At 54.7% G+C, this 12,179-nt stretch overlaps 1 protein-coding gene across 4 annotated transcripts in view; it reads left to right on the top strand.

Moving 5' to 3' along the window:
* Window positions 1–279: 279 nt before the first annotated feature.
* FRMD5 (FERM domain containing 5) overlaps window positions 280–12,179 on the top strand; it is a 76,677-nt gene continuing 64,777 nt past the window's right edge. For 3 of the 4 annotated variants that reach the window (XM_054168878.1, XM_054168877.1, XM_054168876.1), the window contains exon 1: window positions 281–602. In XM_054168878.1, the coding sequence (XP_054024853.1) occupies window positions 501–602 (102 nt within the window). In that variant the 5' untranslated portion in view covers window positions 281–500. Of the gene's footprint in view, window positions 603–12,179 lie in introns of all 4 variants that reach the window. The other variant, XM_054168880.1, reaches the window with a different exon arrangement.

Genomic DNA, 12,179 nt, shown 5'->3' with positions numbered 1-12,179 from the left:
GTCTCCGGGAACCCCCTTGCCCCCTCCGCCCCCCTCCCACCGCCCGGCTCGGCATCAAGCACCCAGCCCCCGCTTCTCCCCTCCCTCCCCCGCACCCGCGGACCCCCCCAGGACGCCCGGTGGGGGCGGTGGCTCCGCGCCTCCCCTGCCGCATTGGTTTGCGGCGGAGCCCGTCACGGCCGCGGCGCAGAGATTGGCCCCCGCAAGCCTCTGCCGGCGGGGCCGTGTGTGTCCGTAGGCACCCCCCCCCGCCCCCCAGATCCCCGGGCCCTGCCTCTGCCCCCTCCCCCCCACCCCACCCGCCGAGCTCCGCGGCCCGGGCTCTGCGCTCGGCGGCTCCGCTCCGCAGCGGCAGGGCCGGGGCTGGGGCTGGAGCCGGGGCTGGGGCTGGGGGGGGCTGATCCCGGTGCCCCGCCCCGCACCACCCCGCACCGCCCCGGCAGCGGGATGTGAGCGGAGGCTCCGCCGGTAGCTCCGTGCTGCTCCGCGCCCCCGGGAAGATGCTGAGCAGGTGGATGAGCGGCAGCAGCAGGAACCTGGACCGCGAGTACAACTGCACTGTGCGGCTGCTGGACGACAGCGAGTACACCTGCACCATCCAGGTCAGCGGCCCGGGGGGCCTGAAGGGTTCTGGGGGGGCATCGGGGAACGGACAGCCCCGTACCGGGGTCGCGGTGCCCCCGCAGCCGCGGCGCTGCAGCCCGCAGCCGGCAGACAAAAGGAGCGGCGGAGCTGGGGGGGTGGGAATGATGGTGGTGGGGTGCTGCTTCTGCCCCGCCGCTGCTGTGAACAAAGGCGGACGCCCCCCGCCCCCCATCCCCGGTTCCCGCCGCTACAGGGAAGACTCTCCCCCAGCCCTGCTCCGCCGCCCCCCCTCCGCGGAGGTGTGCGGGGCTAGCGCGGAGACCACCGGGGCTGGGGATGTCTGCAATCACCGGAGCGCTGTCGGCGCTGAAGCGGGGCAGGAACAGCCCGGGGAACCGGGGGCAGCCGCGGCCGGGCCCCGCGGAGCTCGGCGGTGCCGGCTGCGGAGGCTGCGCGGATCGGACTCCGGTGCGAAGTAAAGTGTCGGGGTGTACCGGTCACTGCTGAACGTACGGGCGCTGTACCGAGCAGCGGTGGATGTACCGGGGACGCTGCCGGGCAGCGGTGGATGTACCGGGGATGCTGCCGGGCCGGGAGGGCTCACCCCGGCCTCCGCCGCATGCAGGGGTGCCCCGGGTCTGCCTCCCTCGTTAGGTCTGCCCTAATGAGTGGCTGGATTTTGTGATTGTCCGGAGCAGGGCTCAGAGCGGTGGGGACCAGGAGAGCCTCTGCCGCTCCCCGTGTGCCGGGGCAGGACGGGGACCGGGACCCGGACCCGGGGCAGTGGCAGTGGCCCTCCGCCCTGTTATTGCCTCTGTCTGCGCGGGACCAGGGTTGTATTTGCAAAAACTAGCCAAAAAAACCCCTCCAAAGCCAAACAAACCCTCAGCATCCCTGCTGCCAGTGGTTGGGTAACGGGACCTTGGGGCTGGAGGGCTGAGAGGAGCGTCTCCGGCTTCGGAGGAGGCTTTTCTTTCTCCGTTCCCACAATTTTCCCTGCAAAGGAGCTCTCCCAGCTGGAGCACTCACAACTCTGCTGGTACCAGCTGGCTGCAGCCCAGTCCACAGCCAGTGGAAAAATTCAGAGCAGAGTTTTGGGTAAAGGTGACTCAATAACACCCAGCTCCCACCTTCCAGCCTTCTCGGGGTCTCCCTGTTCCCCCTGCTCCGAGGAGGAGGAGGAGGAGGAAGCAGCTTTTCATCCCCAGGCAGAAGTACGCTTTAAATGCTAAGGGAATGCTGCAGGCTGGGGAGGCACCGTCATTTCTGCTTAAATCCCCTCAAATAGCTCAAACCTAGCGGTGTTTCGTGCAAAGAAGGGCTGGGGAATGCTAATGCTGCTCCCTCCCTCGCCTCCCCCCCCTCCCCCCTACCCGGGTTGTAAAGTGTGACCCAGTAAACAACTCTTAACGGCAACCTGGTTGGGTTTGCATGAACACAACTAATTCTGGGGGAAATTAAATGGAGAGCTGGAGTTTGGGGGGAGAAGGTGTAGGCGAGGCAGCTGGGAGGAATCTGGATTCTCTGCCCTCAGGATAATTTAAGAAGGTGGCGTCATTCTGCGTGTCTTTTTTATTATTATTACTAAGAGCAAACATAACTCCATCCCATATTTCAGTGCCTTGGTGTCTATTGAGCACAGTGAGTGGTGGATCCTGCTGCTCAGCTTGCCTGGCCTAAGGTATGGAGAAGGAGCTCCTGTTCCCCTCACTGCCAAGGTTACCCCAGCTCAATGTTTGTTTTCTGTGGCTTCCGTGCTGCTTTGGAAGCCAGATATTGATAATCTGTGCAGGATCGGAGCAGGCAGGGAGCGAGCTACCCCTCTCCGAGGAGGCTGGAGTGGTGAATGAGTTTTGAAGGTCATTCCCCCACCGGCGCGGATCCCTCGCGTGGTGCCGAGCTCCGGAGCTCTTCCTCACCCGGGCTGTCTCCCTGCCTGTTGGCTCTGATGGATGCATTTCTATTTTTGACTGAAACAGGGAGAAACTGCCCAAAGGCTCAGCCACCGCTCTCGTCCGCGGTGCTGGCACCCGGCTGGGGAGTGGAGAACTTTGTGGTTTGTGGGGTTTTGTGGTTTTGTTGCAGCGTGAAGGTGTTTGTGTCGCTCAGCCCAGCGCCGTGTGGGGCTGTGGTGGGTTCTGCACCCTCCCTGGAGTGTGGCCCATCGGATGTGTCACCGGGCTTCTCCTGGGCTGGGGAGGAGGAGGCACGGGAGGCAGAGCTGATTTGGAAAGCTTTTATTTACATCTTGGGTAATGGCGCTGGGCAAAGCTGGCACCAAAATTAACCTCTGTCTGGGTGAGCAAGGGCTGGGTGCTGCTGGGTGACACCTTGAGTATTCCACTTCAAAATAAATCCCTTTTCATTTGATTATCCCGTGTTTACACTGCCAATATTCCCATGCTGAACCAATGCTTTATTGTCTGAGCTTGAATGAATTCTTCCTCTCTTTTACCCTAATTTTCACTCCCGAAGAGCCCATCCAAGCAGGTGGAGGAGCCTGCAGAGCTCAGCTCCGGGTTTTTTAACCCCATCAGGCTCAGGGATGGTGTATGGGGAACACAGCTGCTGCAGACAGTCTGCAGTGGGTCAGCACCTCCATAAACCATTTTGTTTGTTTGCTTGTTTAAAATATATTCTCATAGTTTTCTGTTCTGGGGAGAAGATCATCCTAGTGTCCATCTCCACTGGGTGCTAGGGATGGTGTGTGTCTGCCTGTGGGTCTCAGCCCCTTGCCAGGACTCAATAGCTGCCTGAAGATGATGTTTGGTTTCCTGACTCATAAAAGCTGCTGGTTTAGTAACATTACATACCACCAGCCACATTTGAGAGCAATAAAGATGGTTTTTCCAGCCCAGGGACCATCGATTGTGAGAAGGCAGCAATGCTCCATCCCTTGGTGGTGTGCTGCGGACCCTGCTCCCATGGGTGACGTGTCCTCAGGGGGCAGCCAGGCTGGCAGAGGGGGGCAGCCATTCCTGAAGGGCTCTTGTCCATCTCCATGGCATGGGGCTGCCCTGGCAGCGTGTTTAATTTCTGTTTGCCACCTTGTCTCCCAACACACCGTGGAGCAGTTGGCAGCCCAGCAGCCTCGCAGCCGCCGCTGGAATAAAGGCAGCTTTGAAAACCCCGACGCTCCCTGCCCGCTGTGGCTTCCCTGTGACTGAGCTGCTTGTCTGAGGAAATGGTTTGAATTCTTCACCTTGGCGTAAAAGGCTTTGAAATAATTAAGGGTTTGCTGAACCCTCATCGAGCATCACCCCCCAGAAGGAGAGCGATGCTGTGTCTCAGACCTCAGGAGCAGGGCGCGGATGTGGGGACGTGAGGGAACCGACATCCAAATGCAGTTTCCTAGGCTCGGAACGTCAGAACTTTCTGCCTAAGATTGGGGATAAATGGAAATGAGCCTCTCGAGGAGGCTCTTGGATAAACCCCCTGTTTCCACATGAAGCACAAAGTTCATTAGGAGGCCTGACAGGATCATTAATAACGGGCGGTCAGCACAAAGGGGAGCCGTGGGGCTTGCGCGGCGCGTGCTCGGCGAAGGTTATTTGTTCATTACCTTTTTATCTTCTCCGAGTTCCCCGTTTCTGGCGCTGGGAAGTAGGTTACCAGACCGCTGCTCGCCCAGTGGGGCTCTCCTCTTAAGTCCTGGGCTCAGATGATGTCTTCTGCACCAGAGTTTGCTCCCTGCTGCTGGGAGCACCAGAAACCAGGAGCATTTGTGCCTGCAGGTTTAGATTCATAGACTGATGGAATGGTTTGTGCTGGAAGGGACCTCAAAGACCATCTCTTTTCAACCCCCCTGGTGTTGGCAGGCATACCTCGAACCAGATCTGGTCCCAGAGCTTCCCCTGCCCCCCACCCCACAGCCAGGGTGTGGGAACAGGGAGTGATGTCCAACCTGTTGTCAGAAACACAGAGTAAGGTGGACTTTGGGCTGGGCTGTCTGAGCATCACAGAATCACAGAATGCCAGGGACCCCAAGGATCATCTGGTCCAATCTTTCTAGGTAACAACAGAGTTGAAATGAGGTGGACCAGCAGCCTGTCAAGCTGAATCTTAAAACTCTTCAGTGTAGGGGGATTCATCACGTCCCTTGGGAGATGATTCCAACGTCTGACTCTTCCCATGCTGACAAATTTTCTTCTGGATTCCAACTGGAATCTCTCCAGCAGTAACTTGTACCCACCACCCCTTGTCTTTTACACGGCACTCCTTGTCAAAAGGGAGTCTCCATCGTCCTGGTAGCCACCCTTTAGGTACTGGAACATGGTAATAGAATTAACCAGGTTGGAAAAGACCTTCAAGATCATCAAGTCCAACCTATCACCCAACACTATCTAATCAACTAAACCATGGCACCAAGTGCCTCATCCAGTCCCCTCTTAAACACCCAGTGATGGTGACTCCACCACCTCCCTGGGCAGCACATCCCAATGGCAAATCACTCTTTCTGTGAAGAATTTCTTCCTAACATCCAGCCTAAACCTCCCCTGGTGCAGCTTGAGACTCTGTCCTCTTGTTCTGTTGGTGGTTGCTCCTGTTCTTGTGGTCTAGCACCAATGAGGCTCCAGCAAAGCCTCCAAGGCAGTAAGGAGAAGCCCAGTAGCAGAGTCTCTGGGCTGCAGTGGGCGCAGGGTCCTCCCGCTCCGGCCAGGAGATCCCAGAGATGGTGACAGCAATGCCAGCAGGTTTCTCTGGCCCATTTGCTGTTGACTCCATTCAGTGTTTTCATTTATAGCATTGGGAATGTGTTTGCAGTGGCAACAGGTGGCTCTCCTCAGCTCCCTCTGCGCGGAGCCGCGCGCCGTCGGGGCAGCATCCCTCGTCCCCTGCTCCCACAGTTCCATACAGATGGTTTGTGGGCTTGGGAGAAAGCTGCCTGGAATGCACAATAAATTTGGAGACAAACAATCAAAGCTGAGAATCTCTGGGGTTTCATCTCCTTTCTCTTTTCAAATCAGGCTCCAAGCATATAATTTTGAATACAAAAGGCAGCTGAGGGAAGCATCCACTCAATGTCCACCAAGAAAAACACCAAACCCCAGGGACTCAATTTAATGGGCAAGCAGTGCCAGGAGTTGTTACAGAGACCCTCTGGAGGTGGGTCAGTGCTGCTCCTTCTTCACCACCCAAAGCCTCTGCTTTCTGTTGACTTTCCATACCTTCTACAGCCTCACCTGCTGGGGCACTGCTGCTGTCCTCCTCCCAGCAGCTGGGGCCCTGGAGGAACTGCTTTGCTTAGTGCTCTCCATACACCATGGTGAAGACAAATGGATTTACACTATAGGTGGATTCACACATGCTGTGGGTGGATTTACACACGCTGTAGGTAGCTTTACACACTCTGTAGGAGGATTTACATGCTGTGGGTGGCTTCGCACACACTATAGGTTGATTTACACACGCTGTGGGTAGATTTACACACATTATAGGTGGATACACTCAGTGTGGGTGGATTTACACATGCTATAGTTATACATACACATCTCTACAGATGCACACACACAGCAGCACTGTTGGGGAAGCTCTGTTCAGCAGCGTGATGAAAGGAGACATTTTCTGCTCCTGTCATGTACAAATCAGGCAATGCACAGGAGGAGGCTCTCTTCAGGTGTCTGGGGAATGCTCAAAGTGCCTTCAGCAGCCCACTTGTTTTTAATCCTTGACTTGCTCTCCAGGAGCTTGGAGGGATTGTCTGTATGGGAATGATGTCTGGGGCCACGTTGCAGCAAAGCCAAGGCTGGCACCATGCTTTGGTTTGCCATGTACGAAACCAGAGGCACCAAAAGCATCTGTGGATCCTCTCTGTTGTGGTTTTCTAGATGGAACCTTGCAGGCTGGCTGCTTCTGGAAGCTGTGTAGGAAGATGGGCAAAGACTGTGTGGTGAGCAAGACCCTCGCTGAGATGCTGTCAGCCTGGAAGCTCCTTCACAGCTTGTGGGAGAGGGTGTCCTCTCCAGGGTGGCATTGCATGTGAAGGTGGTTCCCAAGCATGAGCAGGTCTCTGCCCACACAGTGTTGGGTGAATTTCAGTGTCAGGAGCCAGTGGAGTCCTTATTGGCTTGCAGGGCAGTTGTTCAATCAATAGCCAATACATGCTGCTACCTGTTCAAGGGTGGTGTGTGCACATCTTTGGAGCTGGGTGAGGTGGGACTTTGCCAGTGGAAAAACCCAAACCCTGTGGTGCCCTCAACACTTCAGCCTTCTGGAGAACATGTGTGCATGTCACATACCCCGTGGTGAGCACTGTTTGTGCAGGTCTGATGGGAATCACAACCTGACCTGCAAAGCACCTGTGTGCTCCCACCTCTGCTAAGTCTCCAGAATGGGGGTGGCATCATGGAGCAAAGCATCCAAAATCACCTTGCTCCTGGCTTCCAAGCAGCAGAAGAAGCATTGCACTGCTGTCACTTGTTAGAAACTGCTGCAGGGAGAGCTGAGCCATGCTCATGTCAGCAGCCGCTTGGTTGTGGTCAGCAGAACCAACCCTTGCTTGGTTACAGAAAGCTTTGGAGGTGATTCTGCAAATAAGGAAGTTTTAGGTCAAATTCTTCTCTTTGGAATGTTTCCTGAGTACTTTCTGGCAGTGGTGTAGGAGAGATGTTGTGGTGATGATCCAGAACTGCCCATGAGGCTGATGGGTCCCAGGAGTGCCTGCTGTGGCTCCTGCACAGCAAGGAAGTTATGGGGAGCAGGTCCTGGTGGGTGTGGGCTTGAGTTTGTTCTGCCAGGGCTGGGAGGTGATTGGAAAGGAGGAGGCTTTAGACTTCTTGTGGCAGGTTTGCAGTTAGTTGCTTCTGGTGGTTGTTCCAACCACCCCCTCAGAAGCTTCAGAACGTGGGTAAATAAATCCACATTTGTCTCTTCTTCAGCCACCCCTTGTGGATTCCCTCCTTGTATTCCCAATGGACTTACAGCTCCTCTCCAGAAAAGGAAGCCTGGGGATGTGTGTTTGTTTCCAGATTTCTCTGCACATTGGTGCTGGCAGAGGGGTTGGGGCAGTGGTCATGGATGAGATGGATCTTCTGTTCCATCAGCCCCACAGGATGTTGTCTACAGGGGGTTGTATGTGCCTGGAATCATAGAATCATAGAGTGGTTTGGGTTGGAAGGGACCTTAAAGATCATCTGGTTCCAACCTCTCTGCCCTGGGCAGGGGCACCTTCTGCTAGCCCAGGTTGCTCAAGGCCTCATCCTACCTGGCCTTGAACACCTCCAGGGAGGGGGCATCCACAACCTCCTTGGGCAACCAGTTCCAGTGTCTCACCACCCTCACTGTCAATTTCTTCCTGTCACCACTCACAAACCATCCTTGGGCTGTTGGGCACATCCTTACCTGACCATCTTGAGTGGAAACCTATTTTTAACCTTCATGCTCCAATTCTGCATGTCTTCCCCCACCTCCCTCCCCCCTTTCTTCAAACAAACCTGCCTCTTATTTTGTTGCTGTGCTTTAGGAACTCATGACATTTGTGTCCTGTGGGACACTGGGGATAGGGTGAGAGGAAATGACCTGAAATTGGACTAGGGCAGGTTTAGGTTGGATATTAGGAACAATTTTTTTCCTGCAAGAGTGGTCAGGCATTGGAACAGGCTGCCCAGGGAGGTGGTGGAGTCACCATCCCTGAAGATGTTCAAGAAATGCATGGCACTCGGGGCCATGCTCTAGTGGCCATGGTGTTGGGTTGATGGTTGGACTTGATGATCTTAGAGGGCATTTCCAATTCCCTTTCACGGTAGAAGGTGGCTGTTAAACATCCAGCGAGGTGTTTCCATCTCTAGACACAAGAGCAGCTGCTGCCCTTTGCTTTCAGGAGCATTTGGAAATGAGAGGAAGAGTGGGGAGGTCTGAAGCTGCTGTAGCCTCATCCTCAGGGCTGTGATCAGGGGGTGGATACGTGACAGCCCCACATGAGCCTTGCCAACTCCTGCTCTCTGGCACAGATTTTGCAATAATCTGATTTTCCAGGGATTTACCAGCTGAGATGTGCCAGGATGTGGTTGTGTCTGAGGTGACCTTTAGGTTTGGAGCCAGCTGAGCAGCTTTCTGTGTCTGCTGCATGGTGATGGCCAAGAGTGAGCTGAGGGCTGGGTGTCAGGAGGCAGGGGACAGGCTCTGCTCAGTTGCACCCTGTGACAGGACAAAAGGTAATGGATATAAACTACAACACTGGAGGTTCCACCTCTACATGGGGAGGAACTTTTTCACTGTGAGGGTCACAGAGCACTGGAACAGGTTGCCCAGAGAGGTTGTGGAGTCTCCTTCCCTGGAGGCTTCCAAGCCCCATCTGGATGTGTTCCTGTGTGACCTGCGATGGATTCTACGGTCCTGCTCTGGCAGGGGGGGTGGACTCAATGACCTTTGGAGGTCCCTTCCAACCCCTAACATCCTGTGATGCTGTGGTATCTGCAGAAAGCCCCTGGTCTGTGGAGCTTCATCTTTGCCCAGAGGCCGTGGTGTGCCCTGTGCTTCAGGCTCATTTTTCTACGCAAAATGAGGATTTTTGTCACGGCCGCTGGAGTGATGCCGCGGTCCTGGGGGGCAGCCGGGCGCTTTGTTCCTCCAGCATCCTCACTTTCAAGATGCAAACTGAGCCCTGCCCTTAATTACACTCTGGCAATTAACGTCTGTGTGGATTACCCTCACTGGGAGCCATCCTCTCCATCAGCAGGAGCGGCTTGGTGGCCGGGGTTGCGTGAGGAACGCTGCTCGTTCCGAACACACAGAGCAAGAGCCTGTCCTGCTTCTTCTGCCTTCGTGTCTGGAGGGGACAGCAGAGTAAACCAGAGTGAAATCTGATTGTGCTCATGGAGTCAGCAGCTGTCTCTGCAGATAGACATCAGGAGCGGGGCCACCGAGCAAGATGGGGCCGGTTTTACGTAATCCTGCCGTAGAGCAGAGCTGGGTTTGAAGCCACAGCATCTCCTAGCCGCTCCAAAGATCACCTTTGGGCATCTACTGGTGGATGATCCCAGTTTTCCTCCTGGAACTCATGGTGAGGTCTTTTCTCCAACATTGTTCAGGGGGAGAATATCAACTTTGCTGGTCAGGACCACGTTGTTCAGGGGAGAACACTGAACACTGTGGGCCTGATCAGGAAAGGTGATGGAAATGGAAACTGCTCTTCTAGGGATGAGGGAACAGGCTGAGATCCTGTCTAGCATTACTTTGTAATGCTAAGGGTTTGTAATGCCAAGGTTAGGAGATGCCTCCTGAAGAGGGGTGAGTGTCAGAGGGCTCAGAGCCATGAGATGGCTGCACCCGAATCATCCCACCATGACCCTCTCACCATGATAAACTTAACCTATTTTCTGTGGGTTTTGGAGTTGGAAGCCTCCTTCTGCTCCCAGCCAGGCTGTGGTCCTGCTGGAGCTGAGCAGATGCTGAGACCCATTTTTCCCTAATGGCAGTTCCCTGCACCAAGCATCTCCTTGGAAGTCGAAGGTCCACTTGTACTTTAGTCCAGAAGCACTGGACTCCTGAGCATGGAGGAAGAGCCCAGGCTGGTTTGGGGAGCTGCAGGACAGGGTGAAATAAGGTGGGTAGGTACTCACCAGGTCCTGGTGTCTCACCAGACAGACAAGAAATGATGATTCACAAGAGCTCTGTGGAGTTGTGCTCTGCAGGGCCAGAGAGACCTTGTCTGGCTCATCCTGGATACCAGAACCTGATCGATGCTGCAGCTGGAAATGGAATATTTAGGCTGCATGAGGTCTGTTACCAAAGGCTTTGATGATCTGTCATCTTGAGGAGCTTTTTTCAGAGGGCTTCTAGCAGGGTTGGTCCAATCCTGCTGGCTTTAGCTGGGCTCATAAGCTGAGATCCCAGAGGAAATATCCATCTGGCTGCCTGTGTGGGATTTCTCTTTAATAAAAAAAAATAACAAAAATTGATGAAGCCATTCTGGAGCTGGAGAGAGACCTTAGGAATGTCTAGATTGGGTCTTTCATAGTGATTATCTATGTGCTTAACTCCTAGAGTGGACAGTGGATTAGGGCTGGAGGAAAACAAAAGCTGGAATCCAATATAGTTACCCATGAAAAATAGGTAGGAAACATGCTGAGCAGGGACTTCTCAATCGATGTCCTTCTCATTAGCCCTGAGCTAGATCCTGTGCTGACTAATGCTGCTGGCCTGCAAACAAGGGCTTCTTGAACATGGAATGAGGACAGAACATCCCTGGGATCTGAGACCCTGGAGCTCCTGGGACCATTGGATGTGAAGGGGAAGGAAGGGACAACATGAGGGCAGGAGAAAGCTCAGGAGGAGAGGGCTGGGGTTGGACATGATGGTGAGGCAGGATCCATGGGTGTTGGGAATGTTGCTGCTGTGCCAGGCCATCCTTTTCCATCCCTCTAGGAAACCCTGTGAGCCTTGTGCTGTCAGGACTTGTCTGAAGCTAAACACAGCTCCTGCCCTTGCAGTGGGACTGTCGGAGCTACCTCTGGAGCTAACGCTCCTGGGCCAAGCTCCTGCCTAAATCTGGGCTGTTCCTCACTACTGGCTCTTTTTCTGATCCAGAATGGACTTTCTTGGCCCAGGTCCTTGTGACTGCTGGCCTTCCTGCCTTCCACTTGCATTTATCACCTGTGGGTTTGCATCACTGATAGGAAACTCCCAAACCTGCAGGGGACAATTCCCCAGCCTGTCACTGCTGCTTGGGCCAGCTCCTTAAGATGGGGTTTTAACCACTTGTGACTTCTGTTTTCTCATGACAGATTTCTTCATCTGGACTTTGGGATAAAGCAGAGGGTCTGGGGTGCAGCTGCCCTTGGAGGGGATAAGGGGAGGTGCTGCCTTCTGCCTCAGCTTCCTTCTCTGGGCTGGAGTGGGAGCTGCTGTCTCCTTAGCAGGATGGACACTGTCCATCAGCTCACCATCTGGCTTCTGCTCTAGACATCAGTAAAGTGATGATGCAAAATGAATCCCAGCATAGAGTTGGGAAGGCAACGGGCACAAACTGGAACCCAGGATGTTCCATATGAACAGGAGTAGAAAATCCATTGGAGTGAGGGTGCTGGAGCCCTGGAGCAGGCTGCCCAGAGAGGTGTGGAGTCTCCTTCTCTGAAGAGCTTCCAAACCCTTCTGGCCATTGTGATCCTGGGCAGGCTGCTGTGGGTGCCCCTGCTTGAGCAGGGAGGTTGGACTGGGTGATCTGCAGAGGTCACTTCCAATCCCCACCATGCTGGGATTCTGGGATTAAATTTGATGACAGATTTCTCTCTGCCCTTGTGGGATGCCCCTCACAGTTGATGTTAACATTGGTCCCTTGGCAACAGCCCCCAGAACTAAATAACCCCACAACTAACAGGGCTTAGAGAAAATAAAAGTGGCTGAGGATTTCCTTTAGTGATTCCAACTGCATGTTAGGAACAATTTCTCTCCCTTGAGGGTTGTCAAGGCCTGGCCCAGCCTGCCCGGGGCAATGTTGGACTCCCCATCCCTGGAGGGGTTTCAAAGCTGTGGAGATGTGGTGCTGAGGGCCATGGTTTGGTGGTGACCTGGCAGTGCTGGGTAAAGGGTTGGACTTGGTGATCTTTAATGTCTTTCCCAAGCCAGAGGAGTCTGTGATTCTACAACTCCTGAAG

The sequence above is a fragment of the Dryobates pubescens genome, chromosome 17, assembly GCF_014839835.1.
Source record: "Dryobates pubescens isolate bDryPub1 chromosome 17, bDryPub1.pri, whole genome shotgun sequence".
In the NCBI taxonomy this organism is placed as follows: Eukaryota; Metazoa; Chordata; class Aves; order Piciformes; family Picidae; genus Dryobates; species Dryobates pubescens.
This window is presented reverse-complemented; position numbering and strand designations above follow the sequence as displayed.